Raw genomic sequence first — 21085 nt, 5'->3', positions numbered from 1 at the left:
CAGCCAATGAGGGGGCAATGAGGGAGTGCTTCGCCAACCAATCAGGTAGCGGTATTGCCCTGCCTCCCCCTACCATCCTAGGTTTCGCAAATTCGCGGCAAAAACATTGGCAGTCTCTGTGATAGAAGGAAAAATCTACTTCTATCACCATCTTCTAAACCTAGACTTTTTATTTTTTATTATATAGACACTGGAGAAACGGAGAAACAGTACAAGGGGGGCAATAGAAGTTTTAGGGGACACAGTAAAGTGGAAAAAGCGGGTGTCTTCAGGAGACGCAGTGCTGGGGGGCAGTAGAAGTCTCAGGTTTAATGTGTGGAGGGGGGCAGTCATCGTGGACTTCCTCTTCACTCTCCCCAGCAGTGGCGGCTGGTGCTAAAATGTTTGGGTGGGGCACAGGTTATGGGGGCATGCTCCACGGGGAAGAATATCAACTTTAAAATCTGGATTTACAGTCAATTTTAGCATGAGAATAGCTCTACCCCCTCTACAGACCTCTTCATCCCCTCTACCCACCTCTACAGACCTCTCCATCCCCTCTACCCACCTCTACAGACCTCTCCATCCCCTCTACCCCCCTGTACAGACCTCTCCATCCCCTCTACCCCCTGTACAGACCTCTCCATCCCCTCTACCCCCTGTACAGACCTCTTCATCCCCTCTACCCTCCTCTACAGACCTCTTCATCCCCTCTACCCTCCTCTACAGACCTCTTCATCCCCTCTACCCCCCTGTACAGACCTCATCCCCTCTACCCCCCCTGTACAGACCTCTCCATCCCCTCTACCCTCCTCTACAGACCTCTCCATCCCCTCTACCCTCCTCTACAGACCTCTTCATCCCATCTACCCCCCTGTACAGACCTCTTCATCCCCTCTACCCCCCTGTACAGACCTCTTCATACCCTCTACCCCCCTGTACAGACCTCTTCATACCCTCTACCCCCTGTACAGACCTCTTCATCCCCTCTACCCCTCTGTAAAGACCTCTTCATCCCCTCTACCCCTCTGTACAGACCTCTTCATCCCCTGTACAGACCTCTTCATCCCCTCTACCCCCCTGTACAGACCTCTTCATCCCCTCTACCCCCCATGTACAGACCTCTTCATACCCTCTACCCCCCTGTACAGACATCTTCATCCCCTCTACCCCCCTGTACAGACCTCTTCATCCCCTCTACCCCCCTGTACAGACCTCTCCATCCCCTCTACCCCCCCTGTACAGACCTCTTCATCACCTCTACCCCTCTGTACAGACCTCTTCATCCCCTCTACCCCCCTGTACAGACCTCTTCATCCCCTCTACCCCCCTGTACAGACCTCTTCATCCCCTCTACCCCTCTGTACAGACCTCTTCATCCCCTCTACCCCTCTGTACAGACCTCTTCATCCCCTGTACAGACCTCTTCATCCCCTCTACCCCCCTGTACAGACCTCTTCATCCCCTCTACCCCCCCTGTACAGACCTCTTCATCCCCTCTACCCCCCTGTACAGACCTCTTCATCCCCTCTACCCCCCTGTACAGACCTCTTCATCCCCTCTACCCCCCTGTACAGACCTCTCCATCCCCTCTACCCCCCCTGTACAGACCTCTTCATCACCTCTACCCCCCTGTACAGACCTCTTCATCACCTCTACCCCCCCTGTACAGACCTCTTCATCACCTCTACCCCCCCAGTTTTCTCTACAATTTCTACAATTTTCTCTCTACAGTTTCTACACGTCAACGTGTACCGAAACACTTGTTTCCAACGTGGTCCTACGTTTCTCCTACACCAAGACACATACAAAGAGCATAGAAACATACAAAGAGCATAGAAACATACAAAGAGCATAGAAACATACAAAGAGCATAGAAGATACAATCAGAATACAGTCTGCCATTCCTTCTCCCAGCATCGATTTGGTTTTCCTATCATGACTGAAGGACAGATGATTCACTTACTTACACAAGTTTGACTTCGGTAATAGGTCCAGTTGCAATATCATCAAGTTGGGAACAAAAGATGCCTCCTTCTAATCCATTTGTTCAATTTGTTTACAAAGTCCGGTAGTGGTTTGCTCTGCTGTGTGATTTGCTGTATAGTTCCATATTCCCCCTGCGTGTTGGTCGCACGGCAGCGGAGACGGCAGCGGAGACGGTCGCTGATAATTAAGACCAGCAGTAGAATGTTGCCAATAGACATATTACACAAAACGAACAAAACAAATAAAAACACGAAGCAAACATTACTAGCCGCCATAGCCATGGTGAAGCAGGTGAACGAACGTGATCTGAAATGTAGGTTAGCTACGCCGGCCGTATGACATGACGTAAGCACGTACGATTCTTTGTGCATGTCCCAAAACCCCATAGACAAATGACCGAATGGCCTGAAGTTACCAAAATAGATTTTACATGCAAGTCTACGAGAACAGCCTAGTGCAATTTCGAGTAGAGTGAAAGTTGCCCTGAAAGGGGCGGGACTTGAAGCTGATTGGAACATACTCCACAGAACACTAGCTGATTGGACTATGATATACTCCACAGAACACTAGCTGATTGGACTATGATATTCAGAAGCAACACTGTCTAGAAGTCATAGAAAAAAAATCTCTCTCTTCTCCCTTTGGTGGGGCATTGTCCAATTGCCCCTAATGAACCAGCCTCCCCTGCTCCCCAGCTAATCACTTCCATCACAGTGCAGCCATAATCCTCTTGCGCTCACTTCAGGAACAGACTGCGACAAAAAAATCTACCCACTGGTCCACATTAAACTGTCAAAACAAACATAGACCTACAGTATATAATGTCCGCTAAATACACCAGTAATTATCCTTGCTCATCAAGCATTGGGAGGATAGAAATTAGCAAACCATCGGGAAACCACTATAATCCCTATTATCACTTGAATTATATCAATTTTCCCTCACTGTAGCAGGAAGAGGGAGGAACAAGGAATAAGAGAGTGAACCTGCACTCGGTTGATGAAGAGAAAGGGGGAGGGGGAGAGGGAGAGGGAGGGAGGGAGGAATAGAGAGAGGGTGGAGCTACTCCGGAAAACAGCAACACGTACAGTATGTCTGTCTGTCAAAGATGGGAGAGAGGGAGGGAGAGAGAGAGGAAGAGAGAGAGGGAGAGAGAGAGGGAGACGAGGAGAATGCCTGAAATGCCCAACATCTCTTACTATATCCTACTTAAGCAAAGCCAGAGAGTCAGCTGGTACCTGCCTTGACCGTTCAAGGTTTAGTTCTGTTTTGGTTTTGTATCTATCTTCCCCTCTCAGTGCTGTTTGACCATGGGATCCCTGTACTGGTTCCTGGTGGTTTTAGTGAACATTTGGAGTCAATTCAGCCCAAGTATCGGAGCTAAAAGAGTCAGCCGATACAGGTACACTCTCAGACACTGTGACACCTGCTTCTATGGATACAACCGCTACAACGTGGGATACCTGGGTCCAGGTGAGTGTACCGACTGCATGATGCAGTGCTATTTCATCACATCATCAGAGTAGGGTTTGAAACAGTGGAATAAAAACCATTTTCTGGGTACAGTGTCTTGGAATGAGCCAATGCGATTCCCAAATGACATTTAAATATTCCCTCTGGTCAAGTCTTTAGCAGATTAGCAGATGAATTGGCGAGCAATGTATGTATGTATGTATGTATGTATGTATGTATGTATGTATGTATGTATGCTTTTGTGAGAAGGTTACAGGGATACGTGTTTTGTGCACTGAGAGCGGCTGTGAAAAACATTCAATGATCAGAGTTGGAGTTTTGCAGTCCACTGATACCCTTCAGTTGTTCCTGACCATGTGGGAATGAGATAAGGTGACTCATGGGTACGATGAAGTGAGGGATTCTCCTCGTATTTGGACCGCCGTTAAAAAGGAATGACCTGGAAAACATCGCCCACGAGGTCTCTCCTCACCTACATTTTTACATTTTACATTTTTGGCATTTAGCAGACACCTTATTCCAAAGCGACTTACAATCAATACATTTGATTTGACTAAGCAACTGATTCATCAATCCACCAGTCGTATCAGGAAGAGTGCGTTTTTTATTTTTGTATTATTATTATTATTATTTAAAATAAATCAATATATATATATATAGACATTGGAGAACAGAGAGACAGTACAAGGGGGGCAGTAGAAGTCATAGGGGACACAGTAAAGGGGAAAGCGTGTGTCTCAGGAGACGCAGTGCTGGGGGGTAGAAGAGATGCATGAAGAGATGGGTCTTCAGTCTCCGATGGAAGAGATGCAGGAAAGGATCTCTCTGTGCTCAGCACAGACGTTTGAGGAATTCCCTTCCTCACTCCAATAAGTTAGAGAGAGAGAGAGTGATGGGCAGAGAAAACAATACAGAGGGTGTGATGAAGAGAGAGGGAAGCTGACATCAACAGACTAAACTCCCACAGTTAAAAAAAACAAAACAGGACAGGACTCATTTGAAATTGACTTGATTGTCAGACCAAAATAGCCTCATCCGAAATGAATTTGTAGCTGTCAGACCAATAGTCCTGGATTAAACCGTTTTAATTTCTCGATTATTTGTCTTTAATTTGCAGTAATGCTACTTTCTTGCTCAAGTACACTGCATTGGTAATCATTCCTGCTTGCACTATCACTTTAAATATTTATTTTTTTGTTATGCCTACTCTATTGGCGGTTCTACACTGGGGCACAGGGTAGCAGCTGCCACCCCATGAAAATGGTATGACACCCCAGTTGCCCACCAGTGTGGGTGATGGAAAAAAAAAAGGCTATATGTGACAGGGTTTGATTAATAGGTCCCCATCTCGGCAATTGTGAAACCTCACAATCGAGCCAAACAAGTCTTGTTGTGAAAAAATGTGTTTTCCGGTTTTTGGCATAGGACGACAAACGAAGCGATGAAGAACCCACTCGATGTCATATCCAACAGTTTTACATTCACTAAATACCTACATTTAGTTAGCAAAGTCGGGTGGGGGGTATTATTGTTATTAGTGTGGCAGTGTGTGTAGCCATGCCCACCCCAGCTGTATGTAAAGAGCCATGTGTGTGCGTCGGGACCTGTTGACAAATTTACAAGATGGAGCTGAAAAAAAAGTGAAATTCCTTGAAAGAAAGCTACCGGACATGAGTTTCGTGGCATCTTTCTGCACGCGCGTTAACTTGAGTCTGCAATCGAAGCGGCAGGCGAGCGCTGATGGAAGAACCTGTGTTCACGCGAGCTGTAAGAACGTAGCAAGCAGTGTTGCCAGATTGGGCTACTTTTGGTCACACTGGACGGGTGGATTCGGCAGCTTTTAGACTGGTTGGGCTGGACATTGTCAATTCCGTCTGGCAACCGTGGTAGTAAAATATGTGCATACATTACAACATCATATCTGGTAGCCTACTGGACTGGGTTGCACCAATATGGCGTAAGTCATTACTAAATGCAGGCATTTAGTAGTTACTAAACCCCTAGTTGTTACTAGCTAGTTTCAAACTAGTTGTTTACTAATTTCGGTTGCACCACGCCAATCTTTTGCCAATCTTAGCTAGTAAATACTCAGTTTTGGTAACTGTTTTTTGTTTCTCTACTGTAACATAACCAGGTACATTAATAATAATAATTATTATTAATAATTACAATTTACAATACAAATTCAACAATTGGGGGTCCCTCAAAAAAAAATTGGGCCAACATGCGCGCACAAAATCACCCACCAAGACCTCATTCTGACCCAGGAAAAACCCTGGTATGTACTGTATAACATGATAGCCATCTATGAGCAATGCACTGTATATAAGATGATGACCACGGGTCTTTCTGCTGCTGACCAAGGGGCTGAGTCCTGTTGATGGGGCCCAATTTTTTCTTTTAGAGTCTGTAGGCTACTGTATTTGTTTATTAAGATTTCATAAATATGATATATTGTCTGAATTTTTTTCTTGTTTTATAAAATGTTAATTATTTTCATTTCTTGTGCTGGTTTATTATGAACAACATGTAAAATTGCTGGAAACTAGCACAAATAATTGGGTGGGAGAGAGGGGCCGCCGCTGCCAAAACGTGCACAGTTTTGGGTCGCTCCACCGCCAAAAAATCTCACTCCAAACTTTTGGTGAAACTTGGCAGCCCTGGCTATCAACAGAATTTCAAAAGCAGGCAGATATATCGACAGTGGGCAATTAATGAACTCCTTCATACTGGACTATACATAACGGGAACTCCGATCTCCGAATCTGACGATGACAGATGACAACGGAATTTCAGACATTGATCTCCACATCAGTTCACTATTCTTGGGACAGTCGTCTGCACAGACCTTCTGCTGTGTTCTTGGGTAAGTTTTAGTGAGTTACATGTGTTGTTTACTAGGATTTTGTATTGTTTACTTAGGATAGCCAAACAGTTATTTGATGTTTTGTGAGTAAGGTAGATAGCCCCGTTGTTAGCATCAGTTAGACCACTGAAACTGCTCACCACAATTATGCCACCCCTCTACAAAACTAATGAGATGGTGGGAGGAAGAAATACGTTGTCAAAGATAAAACATAATGAATAAATACATTTGTTGGAGACCTACTAAACATGCAACATAGTGTAATATGTTTCATGCACCATTTTAGTGTGTTTGTGTGTACCAGCTAGCCAAACAAGTGTTAGCTTGTTAGCTAGCTAGCTAGCTTTGTTAGAGATATAATAGATTATAGAAAAAGTAAATGCTTTTGCAATGAACGCTTATGTTGTCGCTAATGTAATCCTTATATCAAAAATAAGGTATGATATGTAGATTTGTAGATTTGCTGTAGAATAATACTGTGGATTGAAATGATTTCACTAGCCTACTACTCCTTACAGTACAACAATAGTACACTGAGAGTCTATGGAAAACCTACACTAGCAGTGTGTCCACACCTCTGACCTGACATCTTTGTTACAGAATGACGAGGTGAGAGGTTCTGAGAGATGACACCTTGATGAGTCACCACCACTTCTGGTATTTGTCATTGTCATTGTATAAGCAATTCTATTTTATGAACATAGTAGTATTTTGTAAAAGTGGTGTGTTGGTAACAGTGGGCAATCATTTTAAATGTACTGTCTTCTTTTTTTATTAGGCTACAGCTTTGATGCCCGGATGGGAAGGAACTACACCAAGTCCCACTAGATCAGGGGTGCTCACCCTTTTTAGGCTTGTGAGCTACTTTTCAAATTACCAGCTCAACAAGATCTACCAACCAAATAAAACATATTGCCATTGCTGCGAACACAAAAATGTACTGTAATAATAACAAATTAAGGCCACGCTACACTGTTTCAAAATCAAAGGAGAGATTTATTAAACTATATAACAAATATTCACACTGGTAGTCCATTAACATTAACATTAACTCAGGAGCTCTGAGTGGTTTACACCAGACTGGCCAGTGCCAAGCCAGGTGCCATCGACGTCTCCGGGCGGCGGAGTGTGTGTGTGTGTCTGTCTGTCTGTGTGTGTCTGTCTGTCTGTCTGTGTCTGTGTGTGTGTGTGTGTGTGTGTGTCTGTCTGTCTGTCTGTCTGTGTGTGCATGTGTGTGTGTGCTTGTGTCTGTCTGTCTGTGTGTGTGTGTGTGTGTGTGTGCTTGTCTGTGTGTGTGTGTGTGTGTGTGTGTGTTGTGAGGCGGCGCGGGGCTGAGTGATGGCCTCTCCCGTCTGGACCACACAGAAAAAAAAAAAAAAACGTTTTTTTTTTACGTTTTTTTTATTTATTTTTTTCAATGCCGTGTGATCTACCAACACTACCTTCGCGATCGACCGGTCGATCGCGATCAACGTAATGAGCACCCCTGCACTAGATGCTTTATGGACTATAATGATAAATGCATACACACGGACACAACATACTTTTTTACCATTCTATTATTGTATTGCTCAATTGTATCTCCCCACGGCTGTCAGAACGGCAGAGTCACTACCAGTGGCGGCTGGCCGATAGAGGGCGCTGGGGCGCCGCCCCCACCTTCACTTCCTAGTTGCGATTTGTAAACGTATTTTTTTTAACAAACATTGTTTATTCACAAAATGCGGCTGATATTCTGTCGGCGCCTATCAGCATTCATTAAAAATCCTCCAATACAAGAAACATTTTTATCTGTGTGTGTGTGTGTAAAACTCACTGTTCAAATACATAGGGGGAGAACGCGGGGCGCCGGTCAATGGATGTCTATGCCAGGACGAATACTTTTCGCTTACACGTGAGCTGTAGCAGCGCTCCAATTGGCTGTCTCTATTTCTTGGCCTGGGCGCAGAAATGTGCGTCCTCCTGAAAGCTGGTTGTATTGCAGACAATGCATTGGTCCATCGAGCTTCCGAGTGATAGATTTGCTGTCCGCAGCTGGGCAGCTAGTTGTTTACAATGTAAGGATCATATCCGGATGGAGGGGGAGGGATCTCCGCCATAGCCAATTGATCACCCAGATGGAGGAAGGGGAGGCAACTCCCCATAGCCAATTGTAGACCTCATTACTGTTACGTGACTTTGGCTTTAGTTTGAAAGTTGAAAAGAAAAGATTAGAAAGCTAATGGGTTAACCGAGCAGCCTCGCACCTAACGTGGGGGCAAAAATAATCTATTGCCTAAAATCACCACGCGGAGGTACGGGTAAACACGGCTCATGTTCTGTCATCAAAGGTAAGAGTTTGTTTTGGGGTGAGAGAGAGAGAGGAGGGGGGAGTGGGGGCGGGGGGGGGGGTTGTAAATTATGTCATGGCCACCCTGGGACTACACCCGTGTAACTGTCTCACTCTCTCACTTTCTAACTCTCTCTCTTTAACTCTCTCTCTCTCTCCCTCTCTCTCTATGTGTCTCTCTCTGTTTCTCTCTCTATGTGTCTCTCTCTGTTTCTCTCTCTCTCTCTGTCTCCCTCTCTCTCTCTCTGTCTCTCCCTCTCTAACTCTCTCTCTCTCTCCCCCCTCTCTCTCTCTTTCTCTCTCTCTCTCTGTCTCTCCCTCTCTCTCTCTCTCTCTGTCTCTCCCTCTCTCACCCTCTCTCTCTCCCTCTCTCTCCCTCTAACTCCCTCTCCCTACCCCCCCTCTCTCTCTCTCTCTCCCTCCCTCCCCCCCTCTCCCTCTCTCTCTCTCTCTCTCTCTCTCTCCCCTGTTCCTGTCCACCTGACTGTCACACTGTGATTGTACTTGTGTAAATGTGACGGGGTGTATCTTTACATGAATCACTCACGTTCATTTATTCTGTAGAAAACATACAGTGCATCAATTTGTGGACACGGTTGCAGGGTCATCAGGCTAGATTCCAGTCAGTGTTTTCAGATGAACTGAGCAGGATCACGTTGCGTCCCACGCTATGCACTGTACAGCTGTATTTACACAGCATCCGGGTCACGGATATACCCCGGATATACCACGTCATTAAACCCCTAGAGGGCGCAGTTTAGCTCTATTTTAGCTATACTTGAACTTGAACTTTCTACTCCGTTACATACACCCCCCTTAAATTATACTAAAATGGGGCAACAGCATGAAAACCGGAGGACAGTAAAAAAAATAGAACAGGAGCGAAAAAACAAATGACAAAATGACAAAACAACGTGGATCTCGAGCACTGATGTACCAAAACTCAACATTATAAATTCTTCCATAAGAAGTGTGTAAGGACAGATTGGTACCAAAACCCGTACTTATCACAGAGGAGAAAGAGATGCCATCTACATCCCACAGTTGTACATAACTTTGCCCTTACAAGAGGATCTCATGACTCTAGGTCACGACTCAGACCGGAAGCAAAATAAATGAAGAAAAAAAAACTGGATGCACTACGCCCCTACATAGACGCCGCAATGAAACTAAATGCAGAACCTATGAAAGGCTCAGTACTCCCTTTAAGCATCTGCCCTGACATCTCACAAATAAGCCTATTTGGGTTCCTAACACTCCTCCCACATCTCGTGACAACTGATGGAGCTTGAGCACTCTGTGAACGTGTGCAAACTACCAACTCCGGCTCAACCTCAACTAGAATTGGGAGGTCACCATGGGCATCACATCTAGCTTCAGGTGAGTGTACTGTGTCACATACTGTGTCAGGGGGATAATCAGTGTGGCAGTCAGGTACAGAGTCATCAGGAACACTATCCAGCAACTCATCTGGTCGGTCTCCTTTCGAGGCATTCGGCACGGGCATAGTCCCTCCGTTGACTACTTCCTCATGGATGCTCTCTGCCCCCGCGTGCTCAGGCGACTCCAAGACCCAGTCCCTGGTGCGCAACCGAAAGCCTCTTCAACATCAGAGGTGACAGAGCCCTGAACACTGGCACAGGAAGCTATAGACTGCGACTCCTCTAGGGATGCCGGGTTCCCATCTTGTTCCGGAACTGTCAAGAAGTCAACCGGAAGCAGCATGTTCCTGTGTACAACCTTCTCTCTATTCGTGACAACATCTCTGATCCTGTACACGTTGATGTCCGATCTCACAGACACCACATCAAAAGGAGTTGATTCCCACCGGTCTGCGATCTTCCTCTTCCCTCTCTCACCTCGATTGGCAAGCAGCACTTTTGTCACCAACACCCAACGGCAGTCCTCTGACCTTCCGGTTGTACAGTTTGGCGTGGCGATCTTGTTCCCTGATGGCATTCCTTTGAGCGATCTGTGCTGCTTCAGAAAGATCTCTCCTCAGATGTTGCACAAACTCATGACGACTGACAACGGCATCATCCTCCAGCACATGATGAAACATGACATCCACGGGCAGCCGTGGGACCCGTCCGAACATCAGGTAGAATGGCGCGAAGCCCGTGGTCTCATGCACAGTGGAGTTGTAGCAGAAGGTCAGTGTCTGGAGCATCTGTGGCCACCTGGACTTGCTCAGTGGAGGGAGAGCCCTTATCATGCCCCCGAGGGTCCTGTTGAACCTCTCTGTGACGCCGTTGCCCATGGGGTGGTATGGAGTCGTATGGGACTTATGCACACCTGCCATCTCTAGTAGATCTTTTAGAAGCCGACTCTCAAAGTTAGCTCCCTGATCCGAATGGATTCTTTTGGGGAACCCATATATGCAAAAAAAACTTGTCCCATAGACAGCGGGCAACTTGTTTCGCGGTCTGGTTCCGACAGGGGAAGGCAAGAGCTACTTTAGAAAAATGGTCCGTAACAACAAGAACATCAATGGTCTTCTTGTCGCTCTGCTCTGCGGTCCAAAAATCGATGCACACTAAGTCCATAGGAGCTGAAGTGCGGATGCTCTCAAGAGGTGCTCGGGCGTGTGGTTCAGGAGTCTTCCCCAAAATACATCTCTGACAGTGCTTCACGTGATTCTCAACATCCCTCTGCATGCCTGTCCAGAAGAATCGTTCACTGGCCAGAGAGGATGATCTTGAGCGACCCTGGTGGCCAGCAGCATCGTGGACTCCATGCAAGACTTGTCGCTTCAGAGCTTCTGGAGTGACGAACTGAAAGATCCTCTTGTCCCTGATGCGGTCTCTCTTCACACGGTAGAGGAGTCCACTACGCACTCTCAGCTTCTTCCAGTGTTTCAACAGCCTGAGCACACAGCTAGACTCAGCTGCTCTCTCGTGTGCATTTGGTTTCCTATGTCGCTGCATATAAAAGAGAACCCTGCTCACTACAGCATCTTGTTGCTGGAGATTGTGTAATTGACTCTGTGGGATGGCGATGGAAGGGTCTTCCTCGGGCAATTGCAAATACTCCGGATTAATGTAGGGCAGCTGAGAAACACCCCCAGTACGATGGACGTCCATGACAGCAGACACCTCCTCAGCACTAATGGCACCTCCAGAAGACTCAGGACTCAGGACCTCATCTGTGTCGACATTAGTGTGCTGAACACCTTGACAGTTGGTAGTCAGCCGGAAAGCGTCCTGCACCGTACCAGCCACTACTCCATTCACCTGATCCAGCAAGGACAGGTAAGGCTCCCTCACCAGGCGATGGCTCACACAGGACTTAACAAATGGCTCACGGCTCAGCGCATCAGCGACTATGTTCCTAGGCCCTGGGATATAATTCAGATCGAAATCATATGCAGCAAGTTTGGCCACCCACCTCTGTTCGCATGCATCTAACTTGGGCTTCGTTAGGATGTAGGTCAAGGGGTTGTTATCCGACCACGCTGTGAAATGCACTCCCTTCAGCCAGTGGGAAAACTTCTCGCATACAGCCCACTTCAATGCCAGGAACTCAAGTCGGTGAGCTGGATAGTTCAACTGAGCATGTGACAGCGTCCTACTAGCGAAGGCAACTGGTCTTGCAACTTTATCACCAGGCTGGAGCTGAGAGATGACGGCGCCAATCCCATCGAATGAAGCATCCACTGCTAGGATAAATGGCTTTGCGAAATCAGGATGGGCCAGGGTTACAGAATGCAGGAGATCGCGCTTCAATGTCTCGAAAGCATCCCTACACTCGGGCGTCCAGTCAGCTGGTTTGAGCTTTACAAGATTGTGACATTTCTTCACTGGTTTTCTCCCTCTGCGTGCCTTTTCTCCAGCGTTCTGTCCAGAGAGAAGCTTGAATAGGGGTCTGGCCTTAGAGGAACAATCTTCAATGAAGTGCTGATAGTAAAGCATCATGCCCAAGAAGGACCTAATCTTCTTCTGTGAAGGAGACACCCCATCACTGTCCATCAGATCGGATACCTGTACTTGGCTAATGGCTTCAACCTTTCCAGGGTCCGTCTGCACTCCTGACTCATTGATGATATGGCCGAGAAACCGTACTGATTTCCGCAGAAGATAGCACTTCTTTGGAGCCAATTTGAGATTGTTGTACTTCAAACGAGAGAAAACCATCTCTAGACGCTCGAGTGCCAGCTGTTCTGTAGGAGCGAAGACCATAACATCGTCTAGGTAGCACAATAGACTGGTGAAATTCTGATCCCCAAAGATCGAGAGCATCATCCGCATGAATGTAGCCGGGCTGTTGGACAACCCTTGAGGCATCCGGTTATATTCATGCAGGCCAAAGGGAGAGGAGAACGCAGTGTATTTCTTGTGGTCCTCATGTAAAGGCACGTTGTAGAAACCAGAGGTAAGGTCCATTGTGGAGAAGTAGGCATTACCACCTAGTGCAGCCAGCGCGTCAGCCTGATGAGGCAGCGGATGTGCGTCTTTCGTTGTCCTCGCATTAAGCCATCTGAAGTCCGTACAGATGCGCAACCCTCCATCCTTCTTCCACACAAGAACCAAGGGCGAGGCATATTCGCTGTTGGACTTACGAATTATGCCCTTCTCCTCCATGTCGTTGATGGCAGACCTCAGCTTCTCGTAGTGGTTCGGTGGCACTCTGCGGTAGGGCAGGCGAAATGGCCTCTCGTCCACCAGATGTATCTTGTGCACGAAGTCAGACGCCTCACCACAGTCCAACTTGTGGCGTGAAAAGATTGACTCGTATTTCACAACAAGCTGACAAAGCTTCTCTCTCCACAGGTCAGAGACTTCACACGCGTCCAAGTCTAGGTCGCGTAGACCAATTTCCTCCAGTGCCTTTGTCTTCTTTGGGCCTTGCTACAGACTCACCAGTCACGGATTGTGGGGAAGACTGAATGTGGTCGGGCGGGGACAGATCTTCAGCGGCAATGCAGGGAAACACGTCCGCCAATTTGGTGTTTCGCTTCAGCACTACCGGCTCACCGGTGGGATTCACAACCTTCATAGGCAGCCATCGGTCGCCCCACATCGGCGTAACAACTCTGCCAACCAGAACTTTATTCGGTCTGCATCTGGACTGAGTTGGTTCCACAACCACCGTACTGCCCTCTGATATAGGTGCCGACACAGGGAGTCTGCCCCATACAAGATGCTCACTATTTGGCTGTAGCATCACACACTGTTGTAGCTTCAGTGTGCCAACCTTCTCAGGCACTGTCTCACCCCTCCATCTCTTTGTATTGGAAAGGAGAGAGAAGAAGTGATGACAGTCCCCATCACTGCCACCACCATGTTCAGATATCAGCCGCCAATAGCTGTCAGTTTTCCTCATCAACTCTAGGATTTTCTTGATGGCATTACTGCCTAGTATCATGTCATCGGTCTGTCCAGGCACCACAAGCATTGGGATGACCATCTTGCAGTCATACACCACCACATCGACATTGTATATTGCCTTAGGTACAACTCGGTGACCACCACATCCTATGATGATGACATCATCAGCAGGGCATCCTCTCAGATCAGGGTTACGCTGCAAGAGACGCGCCTCCGCAGCCTCGCTAAGCGTGCACGCCATAGAACCACTGTCTATCATCGCTCTAAGAGAGACATCTGCAGCGGAGACAGTGGTGTAGAATAAACTATCAGACCTTTGGACTCTGTGTAGACCTTGAAATACTACTGTCTTGTTCGAAGGCGCTCTGGAGATGAATGACTTGTATGTTGACTCACAATCAGCCATTTCATCATTGGGAGAGATATCAACAGGATCTGCACAGTCCTCCCTTGAATGCAGATCTATAAGTTTCCCTGCTGCGCCGACTGGGCACGCCCCTGCATCGGACACTTGGATCTGGGGTGTCCAGGCGAATGGCACTGGAAGCAGAGCCTCTGGTCACGGCAGTGAGTCCAAGCAGAGTGTCTAGCGTCGCCACACACAGCACACGGCAGGTTATTCAGACCCTCAATCCTGGGGGGGCTGGGTCTATACTGCTTGTTTGACATGTCCTTAGCAGGAGCAGACTTCTCCAATAGGACTTTCTCTAGCATTGAGATGATACGTTCAAAGGCCTCTGCCCCCTTGTCTGGGCGAGTATCCTGCTTTTCAGGTGAACACATATCAGTGCCTGACATCTCAACTCTGTTCACTAGCACACCCTCACTGGGCTTTTTACTCACGGCTGCGGCAGCACCGTTCGAGCACACCTGAGTGTGGAACTCGTCAAGTACATCTTGGACCTCTTCAGCAGTCCACTTATCGATCGTCTTTGATCTGAAAGTCATGGCAAGCTCTTTGGATGGACAGTTCCTGATGAACATACGTGTCACCTCCAGGAGAGGGCACTCAAGTGTTTTACCTTGTTCTTTGAGGCGATCAGTGGCAACATCTGCAGCTTGATTGAGGCGTAGCCAGTAGTCATACGCATCCTCACCACTCTTCGGCAGCGTGGTGTAGAAGTCGGCTAGGGGGATAGGTGAACAGGGAACAGCAGCAAAATGCTTACGTAGAAGACCATAGATGGCCTCTGGGTTTTCAGTGACATTAATGCCACTGCTCCTCGTCCCATACTTCACTACATCCTTAGCCCTGCCCCTGAGATAGGTGAATATTTCTTCCGCCTGCTGATCTGCTCTGATGTTCGCCTTCTTCACATAACTCCTCATTATGTCTTCCCACTCACGCACATTCACTGCGTCCTTATCATCCCCTCTGAACGTTGGAGGCTCCTTCACCCTCCTGTGAGGTACCAACTGGGCTTGGGACAGGTCTAGACTCTGGGTGGATGTATCAGTGGGCTCGGTCTGTGCATGTGCAGTGCTAAGAGGGGGTAGCGTTGAGTCAAGGCGTGCAAGTATGCTATCTGCCAGCTGTAGACCAACATCTCTAATTATGTCACTCATCTGGCTCACTACATAAGGTAACTGGAAAGCAGAGATTGGGGATGGGGTATCACTGACCTGTTTGCTCGGTGCATGATCAATGTCGTGGCTCTGAGAAGGAACTGTGTCCCCACTAACTGAAAGGGCCCCAGCAGCATCCTGCCTACCCACAACATGAACATCACCCCCCTGAACAGGACTATCATAACTCAACACTGGAATCCCCCTACCTCCACTGAGGAGCATCGCTCTACCCCTCCCAATGCTACTGCTTAGTGGCGTACTGAAACATCCTGGTCTGTAGCTCATGTTGAATTACAATTCAATAAAACAGTACTATACAGACTAATCAGATAAAAGACCAGTAAAGAAAAATGTCACCAAAACAGCAATAAAACTAAAATAAATCACAGATCACATGTGTGATCACATTCATTAATTCAACAAATCACTTGTGCATAACATCACCGAATGAACTGAGTGAAACCATACGCCGCCCACCAGACAGCACGCAGGAGCGGTCCAGCAGAGTGATCCAGCAGAGTGGTCCCGGGTCAAGGTGAAGAGTTGACTTCAGGTCCACAGGTCACGGCACCAATGTGACGGGGTGTATCTTTACATGAATCACTCTCAGCTGGATGGCTCACGTTCATTTATTCTGTAGAAAACATACAGTGCATCAAATTGTGGACACGGTTGCAGGGTCATCAGGCTAGATTCCAGTCAGTGTTTTCAGATGAACTGAGCAGGATCACATTGCGTCCCACGCTATGCACTGTACAGCTGTATTTACACAGCATCCGGGTCACGGATATACCCCGGATATACCACGTCATTAAACCCCTAGAGGGCGCAGTTTAGCTCTATTTTAGCTATAATTGAGCTTGAACTTGAACTTCACTAAAATACTCACAGCTACTAAATCTTTATGTTATTAAACTAAATGAATACAGAAGTGACAGACAGCACCCCAGATGCACAGTCAAATGTTTACCACGATTTGATCGTTTCGTTTGATAAGAAAAACAAACTGTTAACACCATAGGCTATAGAATATCCAATGCTACCGTTACAGTAGACATGCCTGTTTGTTACGGAACAGCCACTGGCCTACTCTTCCATATTGTGTAAATAACGGTGTAACTGGCTGGGTTTGCACCTGGATGGATGCCACAGACGTAAACCGTTATACCAAGAGGACATCCCCCTGTAGCAATATCTGGAAGTTCAAATATTGACGTTCAAGCACCTTTCCTATTCGTTAGTTTACATGACAAAAGGATGGTGTTTGGTGTTGTTGGTTGGTGATGGTGAACGAGTGTACAACCGAGACTAAGACTAGTTTGAATCTGGCTTGGGACAATTTTGACAAAAGTACTTAGTGGTTTTAGTGGTTCTAATGTTTGCTACCTTCCCTGAAATAGGGGGATAATATGCATAAAACGTGTTGTCATTTCTAAATGTTCAGACCAGTGTGTACGAGGGTTATATCTGGACTCAGACATCCTAGAGGTACGAGGGTTATATCTGGACTCAGACATCCTAGAGGTACGAGGGATATATCTGGACTCAGACATCCTAGATGTACGAGGGTTATATCTAAACTGAGACGTCGCAGGCAGGACTGCCTCATGACCAGAGCTAATGTAATCTAATCAATGTTTATTGGTAACATGTACAGAATACAGGTTGTAAACAATACAATGAACTACACTATTAACAGTACAATGCAGGTAAAAATACAAATACAAAACAATACACAATGAAAAAATAAGGTAAGGTGCAAAACGAGTACTAACTCAAAAACAATAACGTCGAAGTAGCAGCAGTAAGGCAGTATGTAATATGTAGTACTATGACATGTCCTATGTCAGTAATATGTAGTACTGTGTACTATGGTAAATGGACTGACTTATTTCGTGCCTTATTCCAAAGCGCTTTACAATGGCCTTTCATTCACCCATTCACACACCAATGGCAACAAGCTACCATGCAAGGCACTGGCCCGCTCATTGGGAAAAATTTGGGGGTTTAGTGTCTTGCCCAAGGACACTTCGACATGTGGCCAGCCGGGGCTCAAACCGCCGATCTTGCAATCATTAGATGGCGGCTCTACCTCCTGTGCCACAGCCGCCCCATGTCAGTAATATGTAGTACTGTATGTACTATGACATGTGCTATGTCAGTAATATGACGGTTATTTATTGGTACATGGGGCAGCTGTGGCTCAGTAGGTAGAGCCGGTCTCTAATAATCGCAAGGTTGATGGTAGTCTTGACACACAAAAAACAAACAATAAAGAATATTGGTCCTAAGAGGACCAAAACCATCTCAGCCAACGATGTACAAACTCTGTCCATAGTTCCATTGCATCCCAGTTTATCCTGGCGTGTGAGTGAGGTGTGTGAGAGACAACAGTGCAGTAACAGAGAGCATCGACTGAGCCCCACTTAGCCTTCCGAGCCACAGTCATTAAGATTCTTTGCAGATCTCTGGTATGCGTTCCTTATTACCTTGTAGCACTTATTTGTGCTCAGTTTGTAAGGACCGGCGGGGTAGAGTAGCTAGCCCTAAGCGGGGATTGCTCTCCTAATTTCCAGCTAATTGTGAATCCTTCAAATACATATTAAAAACAAGAGATGAATGAAATGCTAATAATGTGTTTGCTCTCTGATTTAAAAATAATAGTGCAATTTCTAGAAGTGTGGCATGCAAACCGCAGTTTGCTGTTTTTCCATTAGTATGTTATGATGACAATCGTTCATGTCCTTCATATATACATCTCTATATAAAGAGAGAGTTGAAGTCATGAGCTTCAATTTACGAATAGCTCCTTTAGATAGGCCTGTTAGTAGACCATTACAATAATCAAGTCCTCAAAACCTCTCATTCTTGTTATGTTTTTCAGGTGATAGTAGGCTGATTTAGTTATCGAGTTTATGTGGCTGTTGAAGTTTAGATCAGAGTCTAGAATTACACCAAGATTTCTGACCTGTTTTTTAGATTGAAGAGAGAGAGAATCAAGTTTTGCACTGACTTTCGATCTTTTGTTAGGTGCACCGAATACAATTATCTCTGTTTTGTCCTTGTTTAGTGGGAGGAAGTTTTGTGTCACCCAGGCATTTATTTGCTCAATGCAATTACAGAGATTGTCAATGGGACTATAGTCGTTCGGTGAGAGGGCTATGGAGATTTGAGTGTCATCCGCATAGTTGTGGTAGGAAATGTTGTTCTTTTTTATGATGTGTCCCAATGGAAGCATATAGAGATTGAATAGAAGGGGGCCAAGGATTGACCCTTGGGGAACCCCACATGTCATTTTAATTTGGTCCGATACAAAGTTGCCAATGGAGATATAGTAGCTTCTGTCCTGTAGGTAGGATCTAAACCAATTTAGGGCAGTGCCCGAAAGTCCTACCCTTGTTTTTAGTCTATCTATTAGAATGTCGTGGTCTACAGTGTCAGAGGTAGCGCTAAGATCTAGTAGTACCAAAACTGAGATTTTTCCGGAGTCTGTGTTTACGCGAATGTCATTAAGGACCTTAATAAGGGCCGTTTCAGTGCTATGTAGGTTGCGAAAGCCTGTTTGTAAGTCATCGAAGAGATGATTTAGGGTCAAATAATTGCTAAGTTGTTCGTGGGCAACCATTTCAACAATTGTTCATGTACAGGGAAGGTTTGATATGGGTCTGTAGCAGTGGCGGCTGGCCGATAGAGGGCGCTGGGGCGCCGCCCCCACCTTCACTTCCTAGTTGCGATTTGTAAAAGTTTTTTTTTTAAATAAACATTGTTTATTCACAAAATGCGGCTGATATTCTGTCGGCGCCTATCAGCATTCATAAAAAATCCTCCAATACAATAAACATTTTATCTGTGTGTGTGTAAAAATCACTGTTAAAATACATAGGGGGAGGAGTCGGGTCGCCGATCGAATGCAAGTCTATCGCAGGCCAAATACTTTTCGCTTACACGTGAGCTGTAGCAGCGCTCCAATTGGCTGTCTCTATTTCTCGGCCGGGGCGCAAAAAGTTGCATCCTGAATATCCGGTTGTAATAGCAGACAATGCATTATGCTGAGGACTTCCGACTTCCGGGCTTCCGGACTTCCGGGCTTCCGGAGTATTTTAAATGAACATTCGTAATGTCTGTCTCTGATGTTCATGGTCAATTACATCAGCCTATTTTGTGCAACTAATAATGTTCCCGTTAATGGGTTAACCGAGCAGCCTCGCACCTAACGTGCAAGCACCTAGCTTCGAACTATTCATAGCAATATGCGCGGGGCAAAAATAATCTATTGCCTCTAAAATCACCACGAACAGAACGGCGGAGGTACGGGTAAACAGGGCTCATGTTGGTGTCATCAAAGGTAAGAGCTGTTTTTCTTTAACTCAACTGATAGCATTACCTTGCTGTTGTTGTTTACCGAATGCTCCATCTGACTGTCACACTGTGATTGTACTTGTGTAAACAGTTAATGAGTAACGTTAGCCGGTTTTGTGCGTGTCCTCTCATAGGCCTACTTCAGTGGTGTAGTCTAGTTTTTTCTAGAGGGTATACTGTGATTTTTCCCTCCCAGCCTCATATCGTTCATAAACATACATCTGCGCTCCCTGTCTAACGTTATATATATATATATAACATGACATGTTATAAGGCTGATCTGTGCATGATATTGCTGCATTCTGACATATTTCATGTCGCATCTCCCCCCTTTGATGGTATATGAGCTATAGTCAGTCGCAATGGTCCAAAATTCAAGTGCTCCGTAACACAGACGGGGTGAATTTCATGAATGAAAGTGAAAGTTCTGTCACAAAACGCCGTTACGTATTCTCACACATGTTTAAGTGGGTATTGCGTGGGTAAAGTGAAATTACGTCTTTGTTTTGAGCGCCAGTGCGCGTTTTATGCGCGTGAACGGGAAAAAAAAATCGTGCACGCGAAAAAAAAAGAGGACCCCCCCGCCACTAATGTGAAAAATCCTGGAGGAAACACTGCTGTGCCCCACCCAAAATGTTTAGCACCAGCCGCCACTGGTCTGTAGTTGTTTAGTACAAATGGGTCTAGGCTGTTCTTTTTTAGTAGAAAACGGCAGTTTTCAGGGCTTCAGGGAAGAATCCTGATGAAAGGGAAGTGTTGATTATTTGTATTAGTTCGCCTGCCATGCAGCTAAATATGTTTTTTAAAAAGCTTGTTGGCATGACATCAGGTGGATGGTTTAAGACGTGACATAATGTTATCTAGGGTCTTGTAATTGATGGTGTTAAATTGTGACATGGTTGTTATGTCCGCCCTATTTGGGGTTGTTAGTGGGTACATGTTTTTCATGCCTGACACAGAAGAACTAATGCCTTGTCTAATGGTTTCTATTTTATTGTTAAAAAAGGTTACTAAAATTGTTACTAGTCGAGTGAAATTCCTGAGCAATGGGATAATACATGTATGTGTCACACGAGTGCTATTTCAGGAAAACTAGGCCCTTTAATCATTGGCCGGAAAGAGTGCCTGAGCCGTCAGGACAACTATATAAAGAGAGAAATGAAGTCAAGTACCCCAAACTAACGGTCTTTCCTG

At 46.0% G+C, this 21085-nt stretch overlaps 1 protein-coding gene across 1 annotated transcript in view; it reads left to right on the top strand.

Annotated features, from left to right (window-relative positions):
• Positions 1 to 3278: 3278 nt before the first annotated feature.
• Positions 3279 to 21085, top strand: part of LOC308160429 (uncharacterized protein) — a gene marked incomplete at both ends in the record, with an annotated part of 96362 nt that continues 78555 nt past the window's right edge. Inside the window, one exon of the mRNA XM_080534343.1 lies at positions 3279 to 3441. Within this exon, the coding sequence (XP_080390469.1) occupies positions 3279 to 3441 (163 nt within the window). The remainder of the gene's footprint in view (positions 3442 to 21085) is intronic.

Source organism: Nansenia antarctica, assembly GCF_963989245.1.
Source record: "Nansenia antarctica genome assembly, chromosome: 6".
Lineage (NCBI taxonomy): Eukaryota > Metazoa > Chordata > Actinopteri > Argentiniformes > Microstomatidae > Nansenia > Nansenia antarctica.
Note: the sequence above shows the minus strand (reverse complement) of the source record. Positions and strands in the feature narration are given on the sequence as shown.